The sequence below is a fragment of the Suncus etruscus genome, chromosome 20 (genome assembly GCF_024139225.1).
Source record: "Suncus etruscus isolate mSunEtr1 chromosome 20, mSunEtr1.pri.cur, whole genome shotgun sequence".
Taxonomy (NCBI): Eukaryota; Metazoa; Chordata; class Mammalia; order Eulipotyphla; family Soricidae; genus Suncus; species Suncus etruscus.
Genome location: NC_064867.1, coordinates 9,615,739 through 9,643,633, shown reverse-complemented (window position 1 = coordinate 9,643,633; position 27,895 = coordinate 9,615,739). Strand labels below are relative to the sequence as shown.

The 27,895-nt window shown below is 35.1% G+C and overlaps 1 protein-coding gene across 1 annotated transcript in view; it reads right to left on the bottom strand.

Annotated features, from left to right (window-relative positions):
- Positions 1-27,895, bottom strand: part of GADL1 (glutamate decarboxylase like 1) — a 239,878-nt gene that overhangs the window by 148,843 nt on the left and 63,140 nt on the right. Inside the window, exons 5-9 of the mRNA XM_049766059.1 lie at positions 24,139-24,245; positions 23,300-23,415; positions 14,916-14,995; positions 14,745-14,799; positions 8,800-8,916 (exon numbers count right to left, since the gene is read on the bottom strand). Coding sequence (XP_049622016.1) covers positions 8,800-8,916; positions 14,745-14,799; positions 14,916-14,995; positions 23,300-23,415; positions 24,139-24,245 — 475 coding nt within the window. The remainder of the gene's footprint in view (positions 1-8,799; positions 8,917-14,744; positions 14,800-14,915; positions 14,996-23,299; positions 23,416-24,138; positions 24,246-27,895) is intronic.

Below are 27,895 nucleotides of genomic sequence, written 5' to 3'. Positions count from 1 at the left end.
CCATTTTTAATTAGATTTTTCTTTTTTTTTTATTTGTATTGAGGCCAATGTGAATTACAAGTCTTTCACAGTTATATTTAAGGTATATAGTGAGATTGAATTAGAGCAATTCCCACCACCAGGAATGATCTCTCTCCACCACTGTTCCCAATATGCATCACAAACCGCCCAATTAGTCCTCTATACTTCTGGTGTAATAATTCCCTTTTGTGTATGGCTTGTTGTGGTTTGGGTTTCTTGATTCTATTGTCATTAGCTTTGACTGGGGTATTTAAGTCTGATCATTTTTTATTTCTACTCAACGCTCATGAGACTGCTTTGCCCTGGCACCATCCACTTTTTTTTCTCTCAGTTTGTAGGAAGACATAAAAATATGAATGATTCTGTTTTATGGTTCTGATTTTAAAAAATGAAAATGGGAGGGAGCTCCTGTCTAAAAGAGTTTTAAAAGGACCTGGAGAGATAGCACAGCGGCGTTTGCCTTGCAAGCAGCCAATCCAGGACCAAAGGTGGTTGGTTCGAATCCCAGTGTCCCATATGGTCCCCCGTGCCTGCCAGGAGCTATTTCTGAGCAGACAGCCAGGAGTAACCCCTGAGCACTGCCGGGTGTGGCCCAAAAACCGAAAAAAAAAAAAAAAGAATTTTAAAAAAGGGGGCTGATATGGTGAGTTTTTGTTGTTGTTGCTGTTGTTGTAGTTGTTGTTGTTGTTGTTGTTTGCAAGGCACATCAAGTATTGGGGAAATTAGAAAGGAAACTCTCTTGGCCTAAGAAATACAAGATGCCTCCTCCATTGAAGCATACTGTCAAGAGCCTGACTATAGGCTCCATACCTGTTCATTGTCAAACCCCAAAGTCTTTCTTTGTGGTGCCAGGAAATGTTCTGCTCAGCTGTGATTGTCAAAGTCAGTCCTCTGTAATTGGAGATCTTGGTTTTTGCACAAGTCCTAGGATGAAGTCTAGAATAGAGTCTTTCTTTATGGTTCCAGAAGTTCTTCTCAGTCATAATTGTTGTAGTCAGTCTTCTGTATCTAGTTATCTTGTTTTTTTCACAGATCAAAGGACAAAGTGACTTCTGCTATCATCTCACCATTAGATAATGAGGTGGAATAAACTTGCCCTTAGATCAAGTTGTTTCTGTTCCCTCATTGACAGGGTGTTGTATGAACCTTTAATTGGATTTTTTAATCTCTTATCTTTTAAAATTGGGCACCCTCTTTTTGCATTGAACCTTGGGAAATGGATTACTTTATTTTACCACATATTACTGCATTTTGCTATAAAACTAAGAAGAAGAAGAAAAAAAAAAGGAAGATGGTGGACCAGGGACCAAATGGTCTTGGATGCATTGGCAAGGAAATATATAGGGACAGAACTAAAATATCCAAGCTAAAGTCAACAATAATAGAATCAAGGACCTAAACTTAAACAATCTAAACTCGAAGGGGCCTGATATACTGGCAGATTGGGGGGCAAAGAGTGGTTGTATAGGATGCACACTGGGTCCATTGGTGGAGGGAGGTTGACACTGGTGTTGGGAAGGGCCATGACTCATGTATATTTTAAATTCAACTATAAAGAATTCTGTCTATCATAATTGTTTCAATAAAATAAAATTTAAAAACAATAAAAATAAAAAAATAAATATGAGAATTATGGAAAAGAAGTTCAGTAAAGATTATCCATTAAAAATGGAAATATGAGCAAATGAGAGGGAAGCTTAGAATAAGGAGATGAAGGTCAATAGACATGATGGTAAGGAAGAACCATCAGTATGTAGAAAAAGGAAGTCATGTTTCTTAAACTGAATAGAAAAATGAGGGGCCTAGATTGTGTTATGCTGTATTTTCTATGTGGTTATAAAATTACACAAACATTTGTGTTGCAATGATAATACTGAGAGTAGGACATTTACTTTGCTTAAGTCCCAACTAGACTTGATCTCCAGCACCCCATAACATCACCCAACCCCTATAAGAGTGATTTCTGAATGCAAGAAATGGCATACGTCCTGAACACCAATGAATAGAGCCCCAAAATTAAATAAGTAAGTAGCACAAAAATTGCATGGATAATAACTTTACTAGTTTAATTTTTATAGAAAAATAAGGTGTTTTTTTTTCTAGCATGAATGTTCCATAGTTTCACAGATAGTAAAAGCAAATTCTGGATCCAAAATTCATTCTTTGTAATGGCATCATCATAATTTAGAGAAGTGGCTATTTGGTGCACTGAGGGGTGTAGAAGTACTACAGATAGTAAATTAAAGAGTTTCCAAGAAGGTAGATAAAGACTCTTATACTTTTGAATACAGATTTTTACAAAGGAAAAAATAGTATCCCAATATTATGTTGAAAAGTGGCAAGATTTTGTGCATAAAGAATGTAGAAGAGGAAGAAAATGGGATACATGATGACCTTAGAGTTTCCCCAAATCTGGGTTAATCTTTAAGTAAAAATATAAAAAAAAACCCAGAAAGTACATATAACTAGGTCATAGAACTTATATAATTTATAAAGAATTATTTCTGATCAAGAGATAGTACAGAAATTAGATTGTATGCTTCACATGTATCCCACCCATATTCTATGCTCAGTATCACATGGCCTCCCTAAGCTTCTCTGGATTGATCTTTAATCAATAGATGATTGATGGATGATATTCTGAAGACTCGAGCATAGTTGGTATGACCATGGCGGTTCGCAACACTATTAGGGCTTGAGCAACATCAAATCTACAAATCTAGCACTGACCTGCTGTCCTGGCTGGTGGAATATCACTGCAAGAGGCCCCCATGCTGCCAGAGTACAGCTTGTGAGGGTCCTCCAAGTATTACATTAAAAACTCACATTTAAGGCTGAAATTTGGGTAAAGTGAATGAAATAGAGGATGCACAATTAGGCAAAGGTACAGCCCTAAGAATATTAGTCCTGAGTATCTCATTTGCAAATCTTAGCACCAAGCCTCTTTCCATAACTAGATAGCCAATAAATTCCTAAGGTTCCCAAATGTGATATGCATGCAAATCCAAGAAATTCCTAGAGATAGAAATGATAACTTAAACTGTCTGCCAAGTCCCTTTCCTCCTACACTCTGTCCCCTTAAAGCCGTCACAATAGACCAAGTGTAACTCAGGCTAAATAAACTTCAGAGGCAATAACTCCAATATCTTGATAATATCCTTATCATTGATCAATAGAAAATCCCCAGATCTAAATTTTGAAGGCTTGCATCTCACAAATAATAAGAAGGTTTATATATTAGGGTTTTTTTTTACTTCTATTATACACTTTAAATTTTTGCTCGCTGTTCATTCTCACTTTTCTTATACCTCAACCTCATTGACAATAATCAATGACAATTTAGAGTAGAATTAAAAAATTCAACCACAGCATCTCCACAATCGTTCCACTTACTATACTTAACACTATACTTTATACTCATTTCTGTTTCCTCTATGACCCTAATATCTACTTCCTCTAATTTAATAGATCATACTTTTTTCAGTCCTAGTGAGATGAATCAAAGTTTTTAAAGTTACACCAACTCTTTTAAGACATTGATTTAAAGAGTAGCTTGGCACAGTTGGGAACAACTCATTGAAAAACATAATCCCCAAGAGAGCTGATAGGAGAGAATACCACTAATGCCAATATTCTCCTACTATTGGTTTCACTCTCTGAAACTCTAGCTTTAAAGTTAGTAAAAAAAAAAAAATCAAACTAATATCATTTATATGATGAAAAAGCTTTCATCTTAATGAGAAATACCATTTATTGAGCTAGTGATATGCATTTGGTTATCATGGCTATGATTTTGCTTTTTCAATTCCTTTAATTAGCAAATTAATAGCAGGATCAGTCCTAATAGGAGATTAGAGGCAAGGGCAGAATCAAGAGCTGGCAATGTTTAAACAACTCAAATGACCATCAGTAGATGTCAGAATAATGAAGATGTGGCATACTTGTACATAAGAACTGCTCAGAAATACCCACCCCAATATGAACATTTTGCCATTTGCAGCAAAACGAAAGGACACTAAAATGATAAAAAGTCAAATAAGGCGCCAGAGCAGTGCTGCAAGCAGTAGGGCATTTGCCTTGCTTGTGCTAACCTAGGACACACCATGGTTTGATACCCTGGTGTCCAATATGGATCCCCAAGCCAGGAGCGATTTCTGAGCGCATAGCCAGGAGTAACCCCAGAGCATTACTGGGTGTGGACCCATAAACAAACAAATAAATAAATTAGCTAGATAAATAAACAAACAAATAAATAAACAAAAGAAGAAAAAATTAAAAGTGAAATAAATAATAAAGATAATAACAAGTTTTGAATGATTTTTCATCCATGTGTGCCATACAGGAAAACAGGAAATAGGACTGACAAAGTATAAATAAATTCATGGTCACTGATAACAATATAGAGTTTGGTAAAGGAAAATGAGACTGTGTATGAAGAAGGCATAAGGGACAGTGGTGGATATTGATTTCTTTGTTAAAATGTCTGGCAGAAACTAAAACTCACGACTTTTTTTTTTTTTTTTTTTTTTGGTTTTTGGGTCACACCCGGCACGCTCAGGGGTTACTCCTGGCTCCATGCTCAGAAATCGCCCCTGGCAGGCACGGGGGACCATATGAGATACCGGGATTCAAACCACTGTCCTTCTGCATGGAAGGCAAATGCCTTACCTCCATGCTATCTCACCATCCCCAAAACTCACGATTTTTAATATAATGTTTATTATCTCTCATGGTAGTTGAAACAAGAATGGGTGAGAAAAATTTAGAAAGGTTGGCCAGGAGTGTAGTATCCCCAACTTTTGCTTCGGAGAAATGCTAAGCAACCCTGACATCTTCTCTGAAGCAAACAAACTCTGGAAAAACAATGTTGTAGACAATATCCTAACAGAATTTAAGATATAATCAAATATAAAAGCAATCATTTTATTGCATCACACTACAAAAATTATACAAGATATTAATTACAAAAACATTTAAAATTTTTCAAAATACATCTTTGACTTAAACATGATGGCATATATTCATTTGGTATTTGGATAAAACCCAGAATAATAAAAGATTATTATTAAGTAAAAATAGTTTTAATATTTCTTTAAAATGTATGATACCTTTAAAAATTTCTAACAGGATAAAGTAATTACTGCAATTTGTTAACTTTTAAGTTACAAATTTATTTTTTTAATTTCTACATGAACTTTCTTCTGGATAAGCTGCATACATTTTTATCAGTAGTCAATGCCTGCAATAATAAAGGATATTGAACATAAATGATTTTAATGTCAGAGCTAATTTTCTTTTAATAAATCAAACTATTGTCAAATTTAACCTAATAGTACAGGTAATCACTAAATGCCTTATGTACAAACAGAACAAATTTTGCAGCTTAAATATTTCCTTCTGACAGCATTCAAACTACAGTCTTTAATTTTTAGAAAACCTAAAAGGTTTTATTCATACATTTATAATACAATTCTAAGCCCCACAAATCTCTTAATATCTTTTCCAATTTAGAAAGCTCTGTAGTTACTCTATTTTACATAACTATGTAATCCATATTTGATGTTTCCTTTATGAGAGTAGAATTTTAAGCATAATTGCTGAGATGTAGTTTATTTTTCCACATTTCTAGAGCCACAAAATTATTCACCTGATTTTATCTTTTAACATATTATATTCTTCTTCTAAGTCTATAAAAATCAATAATGTCTAAGTTGAAATGGGAACAGATATAACTAGTACAATCTCACAAAAAGTCTAAAGTAATCTCTACCTAAAGTCTTGCTACTGGCATATTAATAGATCCTATAACATTAGTGAGTTTTATATTACTGCTGCTTTTACCAAATATGAACATACAAATATGAACAATCAAAAATTTAAGATTCTAAAAACTCCCTTCATATCATGCATGCTTTACTCTAAAAACATAAAGCCATCCAAACTATTAAAGTACATGCAGGTATCTACCCCCAAATACTCAGTTGCTTTGCATTCTATTAAAAACTAATTGTCCTTTTCTTCTGTCAAGGTTATGAAACACTCACTTCTGGAGAAAAGTGCCCTAAGTTCACATCAGCACATTCAATTTCAGGCTATTGGGTTGAATTAAGCTGATTAATTCCTGGAATCACCAAAAAAAGGGAGGGAGTGGCTGAGAAGAACAGAACAAGCAAGGAAGTTACAAATGTAAACTCTTGGGGCCAAAGCAGCGAACAGAGTGCTTGCCTAGTTCAGATTCAATCCCCAGGACTCAATTATGTTCTGAACACCACCAGGTGAGATTCTTGAGTACACAGAGTCAGGAATAAGCTCTGAACGCTGCTAGGTGTGATCACAAAATAAAACAAAAACAGACGCTTAGCAACCATTTAAAATTGGCTGAATTCAGCTTTTTAACCTTGGTTAAGTAGAGTTTTTTTTTAAAATTATTATTATTGTTTATTTGTTTATTTTGACCAAAGTGGATTGCAAATCTTTCACAGTAATATTTTAGGTACATAGTGACTTTGAATCAGGGACATTCGCACCACCAGTGTTGTCCTCCCTCCACCCCTGTTCCCAGCATGCATCCCATATCCCATTCCTTTTCCCCAGGCTGCAAGTATAAGTGGTCCCCTCTGTGTCTAGCTTGTTGTAGATTGGGTAACGATTCTGTTGTCGTTGGCTTTGGATTTAGTGTTTAAGTCTGATCATTTTTTATTTCTACTCAATGTTCATATGATTGTTTGGACTTGGTACCCTCAGTTGTTTCCCCCTCAATGTGTGAGGTGGAACAAGATGGTTCAAGTTATGTGGTTAAGTAGAGTTTTAAGAGTTATCTTTGAGAAAAATTTGGTATGAGCAATCCCTCGCCTTACAAAATTAATTAGATAAAAGCTAATTATTTAATTAGAAAATTGTAAAGAATGTGTTTTTCAAATTTGTCTCAAATTATTATCTATGATAGATCCAGATAAAACCTGCTTGAATCATATGTGCATTTTCTGGATGTTTGAAATCATATCATTTTAGAACTAGAAGACACGTTATAGAGCATATCAACCTTTTCCTCTTCAAATAAATATCCCAAAGTCCAAAGCACTATTGTCGGAGCCAGAGCATAGAATAGCAGTGGAGCATTTGCCTTGCATGAAGATGACCAGAGACCGACCAGAGTTCAATCCCCAGCATCCCATATGATCCCCCAAACTTGCCAGGAGCGATTTCTTTTATTTATTTTTTATTTTGGTTTTTGGGTCACACCTGGCAGTGCTAGGGATTACTCCTTACTCTACACTCAGAAATCGCTCCTGGCAGGCTCAGGGGAACATATGGGATACCGGGATTTGAACCACCGTCCTTCTGCATGGAAGGCAAACGCCCTACCTCCATGCTATCTCTCCAGCCCTGCCAGGAGCTATTTCTGAGCGAAGAACCAGAAATAGCACTTTAGTGCCGCTGGATGTGGCCAAAACAAACAAACAAACAAACAAAAAATAATTAAAACAAATCACTAATATCTCAATGGAGATGAGTCAAATCTTGATCCAATATCTTGACTTTATAGTTCAAATTCAGGCTTATGTTACGCTGTCTCAATCAGAGTAGTATCAAAGGACCAAAGGATATTCATAAGAATATAAGAAATAGGGGCCGGAGTGGTGGTGCAACTGTAGAGTGTTTACTTTGCAAACAGCTGACCCAGACGGACCTGGCATCTCATATGGTCCCTTAAGCCAGGAGCGATTTCTGAGCGTATAGCCAGGAGTAATCCCAGAGCATCAACAGGTGTGCCCCCCAAAAATCCCAAAAACAAACAAACCAACAAAAAAGAATATAAAAAATAAATTGTATTAAAAAAATGAAAAGCAACACTCTCAAGCTGGTTTCGTGCCAAGATTTTCCTCATAGATGAAACAAAAATGGTGGACTGTTAGGTTTATATCAGCTACCTTCTTACTCTATGTTATAAAGCTTTGTTTTATTTCTCCAAATTCACTAGCAGAGCATGTAATTTTGCTCTCAATCATCAAATTCCAGTGGGATTTCAAAGAGAAAAGAGCAAATCCTAACATCTCTGAGTATATTTACCATGAACCTGCAGACCTAGTAAGAGACACGTTCTACCAACAACTAAATCCTCCAGCCAATAGAGAAGATCATGGGCATGAAGATCATGAGACCCATTCGTTGGGATATGTTTTCAATCAACAGATCAAAGTGCCAGATTTCACGCATTATACAAATAAAATGTTATTCTTATGCCAAAATGCAGAACTATTGATGAGAAAATAGCACAGGTGCAGAATGATAGGAATCCAGCTGTTTTCACTCAATGCTCTCCCCATCTTGGCCAGCTGATGGGAAAGAGAAAAGATGACAATAGTGTTCTTTGAAAATAGAATTTTCTTAAAAGCAGGGAATGAAAGAATTTTTAAATTTTGCCGTTGTCTAATTAGTGTTTACTAACTTGCCTGTCACAATTGAGAAGCCCCAAAATGTTCCTTAAATTTATGTGATGGTATTCAAATCAGTTCAATTTCTTATATGATTTGTGAAATAATATTACTATTAAATTTTTATGTTCTGTTAAAATAAAAGGAACACTGTCTTGAAACATTTATTATTTTATTTAACAATAAACATGCCTCAAAAATGGCATGTTTATTTTTTCTGACCAGATAAACTCACTTAGGTAAAAGCTGGAGACTCACTGCTAGTTTCTAAGAATATGAAAAACTCCACACCAAAGCTGTCAACAAATATCTAATATAGATGTGCACATTCAGTTGAACTTACGTCCACGTGAAGCCAGAGACCATGCTGCTCACAGATGTCAGCTATTTCATCCAGAGGATCAAAGGCTCCCAACACAGTGGTTCCAGATGTGGCACAGACAAGAAATGGCACTGCTCCCTGGGCAAAGGGTTTACAAAGAATTGTCACTACCATTCCTAAAATCACCCTATGGTTTTATAAACTTAAGAGTTATAATTTCTCACATGAAGTGGTCTCATAAAGATACTCATTCATTATTTTTTTGAATCATGAATTGATCAATAGATTAATTTATTAAATTAATTAATTAAATTATTTTATTAATAGATTAATGAAATTGAAAACTTGCAGTGTTCTTTATTGTAACCTGGCCCAAGTCAATATGTATGGTCTCCCGTTTTGTTCTGTTTTTCTCTCTGGAGTCTTTTCTGTTATATAAATTCTTCAGTAAAGAGTAAAGAACCTTGACTGCAATAGCAAATTTAATTCTTTCTAATTCCTTAATTTTTATGGGAAAGATGAGTTTTCAGTTACCAACATTGTCTTTCCATAAAATAACAAAAAGGGCCTAGAGAGAAAGGGGGAGTACACTGGTAGGGTTCTTACCTTGCATGTGACCCACCCAGATTCAATCCCTGGAACCCCAAATGAACCTCAAGCCACATTGAGTGATCCCATAGTACTAAAGCAATAAGTAATTCCTGATATGGATGTTGCTCCATATTCAATAAAGTCATTAATTAATTAAAATAAAATTTAAAATGTATGGAGGAGAGTCAGCTTCTGAGACAAGCCATTCAAACCTACTTGCTGATCTTTTTCTAAAGTCATTACAAGCTAAAACCCTTACTTGGGTGCAAATTTGAGATAACAGGGGATAAGGCCATCTTGTTAGATACACTCCAGAACAGGTGTGACAAAAGTACTGACAGAGAGTCTTGGAAAAGAAAACCTGCCTACCATGATCCTTCCTACCATGATCTCATGCAGTGGATGGCTACATCTTGGAGAGTGATCAGGTGCCAGTGGTAAGTGGGGAGAAAGGGGAGATATGGTAGCATATGCAGAGATGAATGGTAATTTGAACCAAATAGCCAAGCACTTGGACACATAGGGTGCTTTATGGAAAGCAGGTAGAGAAGAATACATGAGGTTGTTTCCAAGTGGACCCATTCCAGCATGTTGACAGCAGGTTCACTGTTCCCTGTGAACATTTGTTGGAGGCAATATCAGTAGATAAAGTTGAGAGTAGGGGACTTAACTAGAATCCTAAATTTCTAGATCAACTGAGGAAGAAGTAGATGTTTCTACCGATATAAATAATGTTATCTCTATTTAGAATGAAGCCATTTAATACCCTTACTTGGATCTTGAAGTGCAATTCTCATTGTACTATGTTTCATTTAATGTCACATTTTGGTTAATCAGAAGCATAGTCCTTCCAATTTAACTGACTTTAGATAGAAGTTATTTCTCTGAGAAAATTTAGGTAAAGCAAGGACACCTGGTACATATAAAAACTTAAATGCCTGGGAATCAACTTTATGGTAGCTAAAAGAATCCACTTGCCATTTGGATAGACAGTCGTGACACATGGGATTCAGTATCTTAGAACAGTAAGTGACAAATTAACTGTGGAATCATAATTGGGAAACTCTTTCCCCATACTCAACTATCAAATGATGAGAGTGAGCTAAATGAAATGAGACATGATTTATATAGACCTTTAAAGGAAGAGAAAAAGTAATTTACTAAAACTATTTAAGTATCTTTAATAGTTGAAATTTTCCTCATAAACTATATGACATACTGACAGCTCTGAGAAAATACCGATGTAAGTTAAATAGCCTATTAATGAGTTTTTCCTCACCTTTGAAAAAAATCCATCTATAAATATCACTCCTAGAAATTAAATTTCTGTGATTTGTTTTAACCTTCCAGATTTTTTTCTGTTTCATATCTCATGGTATTAATGAGAGAATTAAATAGAAACAGTACTGATGTGTATTGCCGATAAACTGTCTTCCAAAGAAAGTCTTTCATTTTAAACTCACATAAAATATTTCTAAATATGCACTGGCTATACTAGTTAGATCTTTTAATAAGCACTTAGAATCTCTGGAACTACTGTATTTTTCAACATTTCTGTAGTTTCATTAAGTAAATATAATAATTGACCAGATTTTTAACAGATTGTGGCTGGCCAGGAAATGAAATCTCAGTAGAAAAAGAAGTTTATACTATTTCCTGTATCTGTCACAATCTGAGTAAAAAGTTTGAAACAGCAACTGTGCCTAAAGTTAACTGAGAAAAATAAACTAGCCATCAGGTATAATAATCTCAGAACAGATATGAGATTTGTCCTTGGTGAATCCAGGCTCAAGTTTTAACTGACTTGAAAGAAAACTTGAGAAGACAAACCAACTCTCACCCTATTGCCCTATTTTTAAATGTGCCTAAAGCCATTTTTACTTTTTAAAAACTTTCCTTTTTAAGTTCACAACTTGAGAATATATCAGTTTCATACTTTCATTATCAGAATAAAAATTTGGAAAATAAAAATTATGACTGGTAAAATAAAACCCATCAAATATGAAAGAATATGAATTCATAATAATACTAAAATTTGGTATCAAGTTTTGGCTATCATGAAGGGAGAGTAGATAATTAAATCACTAGTCTGAATATTAGCACATACGGGGATAAGATCCTTTATCCTCCTTTGTCTGTACCAACTATCCTTGGGAAAATCAAGTAGAGATGAAAAAAAATTTTTCTTTAAATTTTATGTCTATTAAAAACGAAGAAGGAATAGAAGCATTAACTAGAGTAAAGACTAATGCACTCATGGGTCTAGACAAGATCATCATTGGCAATATCATGAGGTAATCACTAGGTAAGCTGAACTAGAAGTATAATAGATGAACTGCTAAGAGTTAAGCTCACCAATCAATGTTACTACAAAAAATATGATATTGCTGATGACAGCCAAATCACCACCCTAGAAGCTTTCATTATAACATTTTCAATTTCATCTAAATACGTCTCAAGATCTAGGCTATAACAATAGTACAGTGGGTTCTTGCCTTGTCGTACACTAAGTAGACCCAGGTTTGACCCCCAATATCACATATAGTCCTCCAAACAAGCACAGGTTTCCAAGGAGTGTCAGGAGTTATCCCTGAGCACCACCAGGTATGGCCCCAAAACAAAAACAAAAAGTCTCAAGATATAACTAGCAAATAAAAGAAACTAGATAAATCTTAAGGGAGGGGAGTATTTAGATTCTCAAATTCTTGAAGTAATCTATCCTAGTGGTAAATTTAATTAAAAGTACAAACTCAATGTACATGTACAATCAAGTGGAAAGTACAAGAAAGTGGAAAACATAATTAAAAGTACAAAAAAAACCTAGGCTGGAGTAATAATATATATTGGGTAGGGTATTAGCCTTACATTTAGCTGACTCAGGTCCAATCTTTAGCACCCAAGATTAATACCTGATTACAGAACCATGAAGAGTGATTCCTAAATGAAGAGGCAAAAATAAGCTCAAGTAAAACTGGGTATGGTCCAAATAAAACAAAACAAAAGTACAAAGGACCTGATTTCTTCAGCAGGTTAGAAGGAGAAAAGTGAAGCTATATGTTTGAAAATATTTCCTCACACCTATATTCATTGCAGCACTATTTACAATAGCCAGATTCTGGAAACAACCAAGATGCCCTTCAACAGATGAATGGCTAAAAAAACTGTGGTACATATACACAATGGAATATTATGAAGCCTTCAGGAAAGAAGAAGTCATGAAATTTTCCTATACATGGAAGTACATGTAATCTATTATGCTGAGTGAAATAAGTCAGAGGGAGAGTGATAGATACAGAATAGTATCACTCATCTATGGGTTTTAAAAAAAATTAAAATTAAAAATTACTGTAATAAGGCCCAGAGACAATAGAGTTAAGGGCTGGGAGGACCAGAAGGACTGGTTCATGATTTGAAGCTCACCACAAAGAGTGGTGAATGCTGTTAAGGAAATAACTACACTAACTCATGTTGAAGCATGAGAGAAGTAGAATGCCTGTTGCCAATACAGGCAGGGGAAAGGGAGGAGGGGGGCATTGGTGATGGGAATGTTGTACTCGTGAAGGGGGGTTATCCTGTTTATGACTGAAACCCAACTACGAACATGCTTATAATCATGGTGCTTAAAAATTTTATATTAAAAAAAGAAAATATTTATGTGTTAAGTCATCCAAATAAGATGTATAAGGCTTACATAAATATGTATTCACATCAAAATATTTTGTATTAAAGAGACATTAAGCAAGCTTTTAATTTAGACTAATGTTATATGATATTGAGGCATTACTGTTTCTTCTAAGTATGTTTGTATAAAATGAATATATATATTTGTTTATATATATGCTAATTTATTTATGGATAAATGCCATGATGTATTACCTTACTTCAAACTAATCTAGTAGTGGTAGAAGATTCAATATAGATGAAAAAGAGCAGATGATATGCTAATGATTGTTGATACTGTATGTATAAATTATATGTGGAGGACCACTAGTTGTATATGGTTGAAAAGATTAAAATTCAAGAAGTAAAAAGAGTGTAGAGAGATAAAGGGGAGGGAGGAATGAAGGAGGAGACTTATGAACTATATAAAAATCACCATCAAGGTTTCTTTCCAACAGGCATTAATCACATAACAAAGACATTTGTGATAGCAACTTCTGGCGGGGAAAATAAAACTTAACTTTTTCAAAGGCTACCAAAAAGAAATATTAAAGTAGAATACATTATCTGCTGTTCACAGCAGAACATGTGTCAAAACAGAATTTTACTCAAATCAAAGAGTTATGATAATCCGTAGCATCAGACAAATATCAGACCCACTTTTCACAGGGATATTTTTTTTAAAGATAAGTATGTTTCTAAGGAAAGATACTTGAAGCCAATACAATTATAATAAAGACAAAATTTTAAAGTAGAGAATAACAAATTAAATAGGATGAGGTGTTATGACCCAGCATAAGGTGACTTTTATGAAAAAAAAAAAAGGCACAACAAAGCGAAACAGTACAATACTTAAATAATAAAAATAATCTTACATTGAATATTAAATCTTATGGAAAGAGATACAGCAGCATCCCAGATCAGAAGCAAGACAAATTTTTTTAATCTAAAAGGGCACAGACTTGCCTTATTTTTGTCACAGGAGCTTTACTTACAATAGTTAAGATATGGCAAAAACCTCAAATGCCCAAGAACCGAGGAGTGAATAAAGACACTACCACTATACAAATTTTAAAACATAAAAATTAAGTTAAAAAAAAAAAAGCAGGTGTTGAGGCCAGCTTTAACTCTTCCGGTAATTAGGGCAATGCCCTGCCTTCCCTAGTAATGGGCTTGCAGATTTTACACATTCTGGCAGAGAAGGGAAGGCATTCCGCCAGACACAAGCCTAGAGCCAATATGTGGTGATTATTTTAAAATGGGCTTTGATAAAGCAACCTGGGAGAGTAGATTGATGAAGAAATCAGGGATCATTCTGTATGCAACTTAGAGACAAGTGACTTGTCTGCAGAATTCTCAGAGTCAGGAGAAATGGAGGACAGTGGGACCTGGGGCTCTGCTGGAGAGGCTGGATTCATTTTTTAAGCTTAATTTAAATCAAGAATCCTGAATACGGTGATGTCAGTGTTTTAATGGGCTCCGGCCATTTGGGAATGAGAACATCCGAGAAACTCCACAGAATATGGAGAGCCAAGCACCTGGAAATAGAACATCTGTAAATGAGTTTTCCTATTTTAACTGCAACACACTCTCTTCTCTCTCCCACACACAGAAATGGATATGACAGCTTACATTTCCTCCCTGACAGTCTCCCCCTTATACCCACACACATGCATTCATTTCCTTGTCTTTTTTTTTCCTTTCAACCCTCATACCTTTTTTTTGGATTGCCAGATTTGCTTGTCTAGTTCCTCAGGTATCATTTTCCCCCTAAGAGATAGCAATTTGAGAGACCGTGTTTAGCAGTGCATAGAAGTAGATACATCTCTTTAACAAGTACCATTCCCCCCTCCACCCACCAGGAATACAGATCCTGTCCCTATTACCTTCCATCTGTTTCCACAAAACAAATATTCTCTGTACCAATCCCAAGAAAGGAGGCTGCCTTCTTCATGGAATAATGACACTAAATTGAAAGGAATAAGAGGAAAGAGAGACACATAGAAATATGATATGGAAAAAAAATATTGCTTACTCTTTTAGTGGAAGTAAATTATATGATTAAGCCCAGTCTTTGGAACATTCTTGCATACAAGAAAAGAAACCAGTGTTTTAATTAAACATCTTCATCTCGAGGATGAAAAAAGTTAACTATGGGTCAGAAAAATCAGAATTTAATACCAGGTTTTCCCAGTAACAGCTATGGAAGCTTAAAGAAATAATGTAATCTCTCCAAGCCTCTGCTTGCTAATATATAAAGTGGCCATTCAATGTCATGTTCATTTGCTTGTCTTAAATTAACTGGTTCAATGTACGGGCAGGTAGAACACAGGAGCTGAAATAAGGAACCAACTTAGTCATTCGAGACAACTGTTTCCATAACACTGACTAAAGTTTCTCTTCTTGCTACTAAGACAACTCCAGTATTTATGGAAACTTAATCTATTGCACTGTTGATCTGAAATCCCCCAAAGGATTTCAGAGACTATCTTCAGAGATTACTGTCACAGACTGCAGAATAATTTCTTTTAATGAGCCAACATATGTAATAGATACTAATCAGATATTGCCCAAGCATGCTTAATATTGAATGAAAGGCTGAAATTAGATATAAAGAGAAGTGACTAAAATCATTAAAATGAAACGGATGGTAATGTTGATCATTATAAAGTGACACAACTTTATGAATGAGGCTAACAGAGGATTCTGGAATGAGAGTTGATCTATTTATTATTGGCAAATAGTGGCATATGCTGTCTATTGTTGGCCTTTCTTCTCCTGTACCACGTAAAGCTGGTAAAATAATTAGCATTAAACATTAGAGATAATGCTCTTAATACATTAGTGTGGACAGGTGGTCAATTAATTCTTCTTCATACCAGAAAAATGAAGGTGCTAAAGAACATTATTGTACCAAAAACCTTAGTAATCTAATTTGTAAGTATGAATACATTAAAAGCATAGACATGCCTTCACACTTAACTTGATCTATTCTCCAAAAATGCAGCAATTTTTTTCTTTTGTCATACAGTTTTACTGAGAAATCTTTCTTTTTAAACTCTCTAAAATTAAATGCAAAAGCAATAGCATCAAGAAAAATGAAAACATCCTAAATAATTAATTTCCAAATATCAAAGTCAAGATGCCTTTAAAAGGTAATCATTTCATTTTTCCCTTTATTCTTTTAAATTGATATTTATAACCTCTAGAAGGAATCCTCTCAGTGGCTTTTTTTTTTCCAACAGAACCACATAAATCGAGTCATCTTGTTCTGCCTCATGAATTGAGGGGGGAAGAAACGAAGGGTACCAGGACCAACCAGTCATATGAACATTGAGTGGAAATAAAAAATGATCAGACTTAAACATCAAACACAAGTCAACAACAGAATCAATACCCAATCTACAACAAGCTATACAAAAAGCTATATACAGGGTGGCAAATGAGGGAACTATGGAATGCATGCTGGGAACAGGGATGGAGGAAGAACAACACTGGTGATGGGAATGGTCCTGGTTTATTGTCACTATGTACCATAAATATTACTGTGAAAGATTAGTAATTCACTTTGATCACAATAAAAATCATTGAAAAAATAAAATAAAAGGGTACTCAGCAAAAAAAAGAGACGTATTCATTTCAGGTTGTTATAAGAAAATACTCATATTGAAGAGTAATAAAGTAGAAAATAAATTACAGTTTCACGTATTTTATTACTCTATATTATTTCTTTCTTTTTTTTTTTTTTTTGGTTTTGGGGTCATACCCAGCAGTGCTCAGGGGTTATTCCTGACTCTATGCTCAGAAATCACTCCTGGCAGGCTTGGGGGACCATATGGGATGCTAGGATTCAAACTACTGTCCTTCTGTATGCAAGGCAAACACCTTACCTCCATTCTATCTCTCTGGCCCCTCTATATTATTTCTTATCTGAGATTTGAGATCTGTTAACCAAACACCTATGATTTCATAATAATAAATAATATCCCACCTCATTGGTATTTGTCTCAAAAAAAATGTCAGTACTTGGTGTACTGAGAAATAGCAAATTTCTCATCCCATGCCCAACTAAGAATCTGTTTAAACCTGAATAAAAGATGGTCATCAGAATAACTGTAACTTCAATAGTTTTATCTTGAAGACCTCGGGGCATGTAGATCTCAAATAGATAGGGACAGATTATAAGATGCCTGCAAAACAAGAACCTAAACATCTGAAAGCTTCAGAGAAGGAAAAGAGCCCTGAAAGGGGAATAAAAGAATGAGGGTGATGCTTCAAACATGCTGGCAGTTTGAAAGAAAGGCAAAACCTATAAGGCTAGAGTTCAGAAATAAGGGGTACATTAGAAACAACGAGGAGCTGCTGCCATCACTAGTGAAAGAAAAGTCACTTCTAAGACACAGCCTTCCCCAAATGTCATTCCTTGCCAGAAAGATACAAAAATCTCAGTGGGTATTCATCCCTATAAGGATAAAACAGCAAATGCCCAAATGAAAGACAGAATTGTGCTAAAGTTTTCTCTTCTGCTGCTGGCAAGGACTTTTCCTGTGACTTTGGGTTTCCTCAATGAACCTCTATATTTTCCTTCACATAAGCTCTGTCCCAAACATTTGGAGGTCTCTTTTCTGTGTTGACTAGTTTAATGCATCAGCTACCAATAGTGGGGAGAGCAAGGCTTGCAAAGTTATATATTAGGAAGGTAGAAGAGGAGGCAAGGAACTTCTTCAAAAACATACAGCTTCAGTTCCTAATGAATCAGAGCTGAAATCCAGGTCACATGTCAGTATGTCACCCTAGGAACAACTGCTTGGTTAGGTAAAACATCTACAGTAATGCCCAAACACAAGCTGGTTTCATGTAGAATGCACAGCTAAGATAAGTATAAAGTAAATGTGGCTCCAAGGGTCATGGTTTAAGAAACTCCTGGCATCTGCCCCTTCACACATTGGATACTGGTTTGCAACTTAACAGTTCCTTAGCTTTTCTTAAATTTCAATGGCATATACTGTTCTAATTACCAAAATGATTTGGCCAGGATTTTACAAATCCAGGACTCCTATAATTCTAGAAAATTCATATTAAGCAATCATTAAGACACAAAGATATTTTTTTCATTCCTTACAAGTCTTTCTATTCAGCACTGGAAAGGTCACACTGATATGTTGACAATACTATTGTTTCTGTCATGGTATTTTAAGCTAAATTACAAACAAAACTTGAAGGCTGCAACAAAGTACTTTAAGTGGGGGGGTTGTATGTATTCTGTACAGATGAGATAATAGTATTCCAGGGTAACATAAAAGTTAGACATTTTTATCTCGTAAAACAATACAGGAAAATAACAGGGTAGCCATATGCAAGCAGGAAATTAAAAATATGTGTATATGAGTGGTGAGGTAACTTGATAAAATGATTCACATAGGGCTAAGAAGATTTATAAAACAGCATCAATTCTTTATATATTAATTAAATAATGAATTAGTTTCTTATGAATATCAGAACACAGGTAATTATTAAGATAGAAATTAAAATAATTCACATGTAATGATCTGATTCTCTTTGGTAGAGTAGGTTAGGCATGGGCTGCAAAGTGGAATCTGGATTTTTGGGTAGCAACATACATTCCAGGCTAGAATACATTCAAAACTATGTAAGACTTCTATGGAACTCATAATCTTATGGGCTTCAATATGTATCCTTTAAAAGTTTATACTTTTTGTTTCCCTAACCTAGATTGTTCTAGTTTTAAGATTTGTTCATGTGAGTGGGGTGCTGAGGGCATTGGTGCCCTTACAAGAAGATAGAAAGACATAAAAATGTTATAATCTGTCTTCATAGTCTGCAAGCAGGAGAAAAGGAAAGACCATATAGACGTCCCTCTTTAGACCAACTGGGTATGCTAGCACTTTGGTCATCATGGATTTTCAATTTGTAAGACTTTGAGAAATAAATGTTCAGTTGTTGAAACCAGTCTAAGGTACTTATTATAGATGACAAACTAACTCAGACAGATCTTTTGGCTCCATCTTCTTTGGACATGTTAACCAAGGCAAATACTTTGCCACTTTTTATACATATATCTCCACTGGAGATAGATATTTGTGAATGTTTGTATATTTCTGGTTTTACAACTGCATGAAATTTTCATTACTTCCAATTTTTCAACTACAACCATACATGTAATCTTTCCTGAGTAATATCTTCAGTCTAGACTCATAGGTTTTCTTCCTCATTCCAGGAAAATTATAACAAGAAAAGATTCCTGTAGGATTTAAACCACATAGTATGCCTAAAAAGAAAAGTTGATTGAATCTGACTGCCAAAGTTCTTGTGCAATCAGTTTTTTAGGCATAGAAACAGAAAATCCAAATGAGAAAACTTTTCATCTGATATGCAAGGGTTTCTCAAAGTGAAATAATGAGGGTTGGTGTCCAGGGGAGTAAACTATTTCATAGTAATCCCAAAACATGAAACATTTTACCCTAAAATCCATATTTCAAACCAATTTTTTGCTATAGTATGATTTATGAGTTACTTAGCTTGCTTGACTAAGCTGAAAATCACAGGCCGGAAGGATCATTATTCCAGAGAACTTTAATACTGGACACCCACTTTGTACTGAGTGCTGAACTAACTAACCAGATCAGAGGTCAAAGCTAGTAAAAAATATCTAAGGGTGGCCATGTTTCTTTCTATTATTGATCACATGGAATAAAAGTTATTTTTAATAATTATAAAGTCATTTTGCTTTTGCTAGAAAATAACAGCTATGGCCCAGATTCACTGCTTTACAATAATATATGCAGAGGCTCATAACTGCCAAAATTTTAGATATGCTTGTTTTGCAGTTAACATCTCCAGGGACTGTTAAGAGTCAGGGTAGGTCAACTCTCCCTTCATATCCATGCTTCCTGATATCCCAGCATCCGTATCCAAGAATCAATACTCTTGCCTTATGAGCTCATTGGCTCAGCTCCACAGATTGTTGAAGTCCTGGGCCTTGCAGGAGCTTACATGGTCATACAACACATCTATAATTTTAATATCATATTCCCAGTAGGAATAAACTAAATTAGATGTGAAATTAACAGAGAAGCTACATAAACCCAAAAAAAACAAAACCACAGAATACTCAACCAGTCATACAAATCTTAATATACCTTTGGACAATGACATAATAACCCCATTGTGAATATGAAAATTTTCACAAATTTCTTTGAATAAAGTCACTTTTACAACAAGTCCATTATCATTTCGTTGTAACAAGCAATATTAAGTAAATTATTCATGCTTGCTAAGAGGTAGGTTTTGTGAAGTTTGGGAAAATGGGAACCATGATTGAGGAAATGATTCATAGTGTTAGGATTGGTGTTAGAACATTGAATGTCACGGGCCCGGAGAGATAGCACAGCGGCGTTTGCCTTGCAAGCAGCCGATCCAGGACCAAAGGTGGTTGGTTCAAATCCCGGTGTCCCATATGGTCCCCTGTGCCTGCCAGGAGCTATTTCTGAGCAGACAGCCAGGAGTAACCCCTGAGCACCGCTGGGTGTGACCCAAAAACTAAAAAAAAAAAAAAAAAAAAGAACATTGAATGTCAGAAATAACTATTATGAACAACTCTGTTAACCATAGTAGTTAAAATAAGAAAATTCAACATTAAAAAGAGAGAAAAAAAGAAAAACAATAACAGATATAGGAAGTCCAGCTCGAAATGAAAGAATTTCAGCTTTTGCCTACTTCCTGTGTTGAATGAGAGACCAAGAATGATTGAAATTATAGAAACTAAAACTTTACTGCAAAGGACTGGGGTAGGAATGGTGCTGACAGAGACAAATACCCAATGGACTCTCTCTCTCTCTCTCTCTCTCTCTCTCTCTCTCTCTCTCTCTCTCTCTCTCTCACACACACACACACACACACACACACCACCAGAAACAAAACAAATACAAAGAAAACTCCAATAAGACTTCCCTTAAATAGTGCCTTTTCTTCTCTCTAAACTATAATAGCTGGGGCTGGGGCAATAGCACAGTGATAGGGTGTTTGCCTTGCATGCAGCCAACACAGGATGGGGCCCTGTTCAATTTGAGGCATCCCATATGGTCCCCTAGCCTGCCAGGAGCGATTTCTGAACACAGAGCCAGAATAACCTCTGAGGACCATCGTGTGTGACACAAAAACAAACAAGCAAACAAACAAATATCTATAAAAGCTGTGTTACTTTTCTCTTACTACTAATGTTATGTTTTTGTTTTGGGGCCACACCCTTGGGGCTACTCCTTGCAAGATTCTTGCAGAGTAATTCCATCCAGTGCTTGGAAAATCATGTGATGCCAGAAAGAGCCTGATCCTTCTTTACGCAAAGCAAATGCTTCATTCTTTTGTGCCATATCCTATCCTCTACCTCTAATGAGATACTACATGTTTTCCCCTATATATGATGTACAAAATAATACTTTATATGCTGCTTTAATTCATTCAGTTTTTCAAGCCCTCACTGACTGGTGACTTTTAAGTTTATTACAAATACTGATGCTTGAATAGTTTCAAAGTGTACAAAGTGTATTGTTGAAACTTTATCACTCTTCCATGTATTCATATCCTTTGACATAAGATGCAGAATTCGGAATTTTTCAGAGAGTCTTTTTGAGAGGTAAAGTATATTTTCCCGCTTGATGCAGGTCCCCAAATGAACTTACATTGCCTAGGAAATGAGATAGAATCGGTAATGGGCAATACTGAACCTAAAACTCAGAGTCCTGGAGTGTGTTCATGTTATTTTTCACTTGTACCTGTACTGCCCTAAGGATACACCTGAACGAAACTGCTAGAGAACAAGACACTTATGGAACAGACAACTCACGAGCATCACCTCCGGTGAGCCACTCTTTTTATTGTTTTGTTTTTGGGCCACACCACGTTGACACTCGGGTTACTCCTGGCTATGCGCTCAGAAATCACCCCTAACTTGGGGGACCATATGGGATACCAGGGTATCGAACCACGGTCAGTCCTAGGTTAGTGCGTGCAAGGCAAACACCCTACCACTTGTGCCAGAGCTTCTGCCCCAGGTGAGCCACTCTTAAACAGTCAGCAGCCAGTTTATCCCTATAGACATAAAATAGCCCCCACAAAAATAGTAGAACTGCCAAGCTAACACTTATAAGCACTGATATATATTTGTAGCTTTAGGCCACCAAGTGTTGGATAAATGATTACTAAAAAGACTTTATGCATTCATTTTTATAACTTATGAAATTGAGGAAGAGAGAATTTGGTGAAATTATCCAAGGTCACTCAGACTGTAACAAGTAGAAACAGGAATTGAATCCATGTAACCTAGTTCAAAAACAATGCACAGATCCACCTTCAGATTTTCTATTTTAATGGAGTAAAAATAAAGGCAGGAGCAGTGTCAATAGCTCTGTGTGTGTGTGTGTTTTGTGTGTGTGTGTGTGTGAAAGAGAGAGAGAAAGAAAGAAAGAAAGAAAGAAAGAAAGAAAGAAAGAAAGAAAGAAAGAAAGAAAGAAAGAAAGAAAGAAAGAAAGAAAGAAAGAAAGAGAGAGAGAGAGAGAGAGAGAGAAAGAAAGAAAGAAAGAAAGAAAGAAAGAAAGAAAGAAAGAAAGAAAGAAAGAAAGAAAGAAAGAAAGAAAGAAAGAAAGAAAGAAAGAAAGAAAGAAAGAAAGAAAGGAAGGAAAGAAATAAAGAAAGAAAGAAAAAGAAAGAGACAGAGAGAGAAAAAGAAAGAAAGAAAGAAAGAAAGAAAGAAGAAAGAGAGAGAGAGAAAGAAAGAAAGAAAGAAAGAAAGAAAGAAAGAAAGAAAGAAAGAAAGAAAGAAAGAAAGAAAGAAAGAAAGAAAGAAAGAAAGAAAGAAAGATGTTCACTGTTACTAAAAAAACTTGCTTTTCGAAATGACCTTGTGAATACTATTTGAGACAACCAAATTTATGAAGAAATGTGAGCAGAAGACAAGGTGATATCAGTGATCATCAAAGTTCTAATAAATAACACAAAGAAGAGAGACACAGAGACAGCCTTTTCAAATTCAATGTTCCATTTTCTCAAAAAAAAAATCTCTAAAGAGAGACAAAATTGTTTGGCTAGTGGTCACCTGAATTTTCCTTTGGAATGAAACATGATATTATATTTAGTCATATTAATCACATGTCCTAAGATATAAGCACACCAGAAATCCCCAAATAAGCAAGCCCTCTTAAATAATGAATGCTCAGAAAAATCTATAACTCATATCAAAAATGATTTATTTTACCTCCGCAGATGTGAAAAGGATTAATCTTGGCAACCCAAACAGTCCCTTTTCTTTAATAGCAGGATAATGTCTGTATCTCGCTAAATTCATTGCATACATATTGGACACTGAACCACCTGCAAAAACAAAATGAAGTGGCAAATTTATAGCATGAAGTTACAGTTCCCAAAGTACCAGCTAGAGTGCAGTATGTGGATAATTTCAGTTTAATGACAAATCCCTAAAAAAGTCATCTGTACAACTGATCCCACAACTGCCTGCCACAACTCCACATGTTTTTTTTTTTTTTCAACATTTCCTACTCTCCTTTCCAATGATTTCCTCTTAGCAAAGAAAAAACTTTTATTTCATTCTTTGAGTTCAGTTTATTCACTGTTTTTTCCAGATAAACATATCTCAATGTACATAAGCACATCATTTAGTAAAACAAATCTCTTATGATTAATCATCATTCTATCATCTGGTCAATATAATTATTATACAACAGGGCCTCATCTTAGACTGAAAAATGACAGTGGTTCAAAAACAAGTGATTTCACTCTTAGGTGAAATTGATTTGAAAGCTTGGAAAACTTATCAGAGACTTTATGAACTCCCAAACAAATTAATTTATATTAGCTATAAATTCTAAATATTATACACCTCATTTTTCATGCTTAGTATTTATGTTATTTTTCATAATTCATACAAAATAGTATAATTGTAGAAAATATGCAAACAAGATTCTCACCAAGAATCACTTAATATCCAATATCTTATAATGTATAAATCAATCATAAGATATTAATAAACAATTAAACTTTGTAATGGAAGAGATGGCAATAACCAACCATACTCACCTGGATTAAATATTCCATCCCCTTCTTTCCAGCCAATAAATTCAATCATTTTCTTGAGAACTGCTTCTTCCACTAACAGAAACACCGGGGACACTTCATATGTATAACTAGGCAGACATAAGACAACACTTCAAGAAATGGAAATTGAGTTTTATCGAGCCAGATGGCTACTAAAGTGTAGGTAGGACCCTTGTGAATGCATACATTATGAAATATAAAAATGCATTTTCAGTCACAATATTAGTCATGGTAAGAAAAATGCTCATTGCTAGAGGCCTTAAAGATATGCAAAATACATTGTATTAATTTTTGTAATTGTTTGTGTGTGTGGTTCCAAGGAAAAGGTAGAATTCATTCATTCAAGACTTGCATTCTGCTGCAAGTCTATAATTCTAGCCCTATCTTGTAATCGTAATTTAAAAGAAAACTTCAATTTCATGGAAAGAAATAAAGGTTAAGTATCTGAGTTCTTTGTATTTTCCATGAGTGATGGCATTTTCCTCACTGGATCTTTTGTACCCTAGCTAATGAAGATTCATTAGCATGAGAACCATGTTTGATTAGGTGACTGCTATGAGTCTTTAAAATATTCTACATAAAGATTATTATTTTGAACTAGAACTCTTAACACCACTCTTACGTCTGTATAACAAGAATTATTCTGTGAGTTTCCCCAGGAGAAAACTTTACTATGGAGCACCACCCATGTCAGTGAAGGCTTTGTTACAATCAATTAGAATATTATTGCCTGGGATCATTGCCAATATTGCCTATTTATTACTTAGTCAGATGCAGAGAGCCCACTTCTGTAGGGTCATAACCCTTTCCTGCGTTGTCTTTTACCTAGTAACTGGTCTTGCTGAAGACATCAGACTCTTGATACCTGTCTAGATCACTTTAGAAAAAAACATCACAGATCCAGAGTTTAATCATATCAGTCAAGATCATCATTGAAAATACATGGCAGCTTGACCTTAATTGTTTCCCATTCTGCTTCTTTCTCTCTCATTAACATGTAGATATTTCTTTCAGGAGTATTGTTTAATAAACATGCATCTCTCCATAGAACTCCATAAACTCTACCTGGAACATCATTCTGTGGAGTCTCACCTACAGTCCTGACCCCTTATGCTGTAATATTTGAATTTCTCACCAAATAATTCATGGTTGACTTACTATCTATAATCTCCATAAAAATAGGTATTTAAATTGAGCTTTGCGTGAATACATTTATTTTTAAAAATAGACAAGCAAGGAAATCACATTTAGATCACAATATAATAGTGTAATGCAATGATTTAATTGGAGGAACACTCGGGAAAAAAAGACAAAATAAAAAAAGTTCTAAAATCACCAACATCCAGAGCTAATAGATAAGAGGGTCAGGAATATAGGTCATGGTTGGAAACTTGCCACAGAGAGTATTGAGTGCAATTAGAGTAGAGAAGGGTCCACTATGACAATGATAGTTGGAACTGATAACTCTGGACTCTGGACAAGAACTGGATGCTAAAAGAGATAAAGTGACATACATAGTACCCCTTCATTAATGATATTGCAAGCCAGTGTCCAAAAGGACAGAGGCATATACAGACACAGAGAAAGAAGCAAATGGCTGCCCCAGAGATAGGTGTAAGGATGGGAGAGAAACTGGGGACATTGGTGATGAAAATAACACACTGATGAAGAGTAGTGTTCAAACTATGACTGAAACTCAAGTATAAATAATTTTGTAACCACAGTGCTTAAAGCACCACACACTTCTCTTAGTCGATGAGCAACATGTAGGAAACACCACAATACAGTTGTGACAATGGGAGAACGACATGGGCAATAACAAGCATATAAAATGAAGATGGAAGCTCTGAACACCAAAAAAGTGTTCAACTCCTATTTGTCTTCTCAGATAAGGACTTTAGAGAAGAAATATGGAGGATCCTTTTAGAATTCAAAAAGGCATGAAATTATGTGAACAAATAATATATAAGAATTCAGAAGATATGAAAATAGAAATGAGAAAACTCCAAACTGAAAAACTTGGTAGGTAAAACAAAAACCTCTAAAACAGAATAACAGTGACTGAGGACAGAATCAGTGAGCTGAAAGATGAGATCTGCATACAACAGAAGAGATTTGCAAAGAGTTTTAAAACAAATGATTAGACAATGGGAAACATCCTTAAAAAATATGAACAGAAAAAATAGACAAATAGACAACAGAAACAGCACAGGAATTATTGGAGTCCCAGAGAACCAGGAAGAATATCCTCATGAAGAATTAACAGTCAAGGACATTATTGCAAAGAAACTCCCAGAGTTAAAGAGTGCATGCAACCAAATCCTGCATGCCCGAAGAGTACCAGCTAAAAGAGATGCAAAAAAAAGCACCCTAAGACACATCCTAGTTACAATGACAAATCCTATACATAGGGATATAATACTGAAAGCAGCCATATTGAAAAGGGAAATTACATTCAAAGGAACAATCTTAAGATTTACAACAGATCTGTTACGAGAGACCCCCAAGTCCTGAAAGCATGGTGGGATATAGTGACACACTCAACTAACTGCATACTTTGTCAAGAGTACTTCACCCAGCCAGACTCACATTCACGTTTGAAGGAAGGATACATAGCTTCACAAATAAACAGTAGTTCAGAAACCTTACAGACACAAAACCAACTTTAATAAGCAAACTTAAAAGTCTACTTTAAGATAAGAGAGACCATCAGATGCACCAAACTCCTAGAAAAATATGACACTAAATTCTAAGACAATTTTTCTCAATGTCAATTGACTAAACACACAAGTTAAGAGACACAGAGTGACAAAATTAATCAAAAAACTAAATCCAACAATCTTCTTCCTACATGAAACACATTGGAACAATCAGAACAAATATAGACTCAGAAGTAATGGTTGGAGGACAAGCATCCAAGCAAACAACTCCCTTAAAAAGGCTGGAGTGGCCATATTAATATCAGGTGACACAGACATTAGATTGAAAGAAGTTATAAGGGACATAGATGGATATTTAATAATAATCAAGGGATGTGTAAAACAGGAAGAAATCATGCTCCTACACATATATGCACTCAATGGGGGACCAGCAAAATATTTAAAATAATTGTTGAAAAATCTGAAAGAAGACATGAATAGCAACACAATAATTTTGAGAGACCTCAACACAGCTATGTCAACCCTTGATTAGATAGAAAAGGCTGAAACCTAAGAAGAATATAGTAGCTATGAAAGAAGAGATGAAAGGAAGTTTCCTAGTAGATATACAAAGGGTTCTCTATCTCCCCCAAAATGGATACAATGAGGAAATTAAAATTCTTGGAAACAAGAACAAAAACACAAATTATCAGAACTTGTGGGACGCTGCAAAAACATTACTCAGAAGAAAATTTATAATTTTGCTAGCCTCATCAGGATAAAATAAATGGTCTACATAAATAACTTAATGACACAGCTTATAAAATTAGAAAGTGATCAACAAAATGAGCCAAAAGTAAACAGGCAGAAGAAAATAATGAAGTTTAAAGTAGAAATTAATGAATTGTAAATGCAAAAAATATTCAAAAGTTCAATGAAAGCATGATTAATTTTTTTTAAAAAAATTCATCAAGATCTAAAAGCCTCTAGCAAAACTCACAAGAAAGGGAAAGAGAGAAACTTAGTAAACTGGATTTGCAAATGAAAGGGTTGAGATCACTACAGATACTACAAAATTCAAAGGGTAATCAGACTAGTTT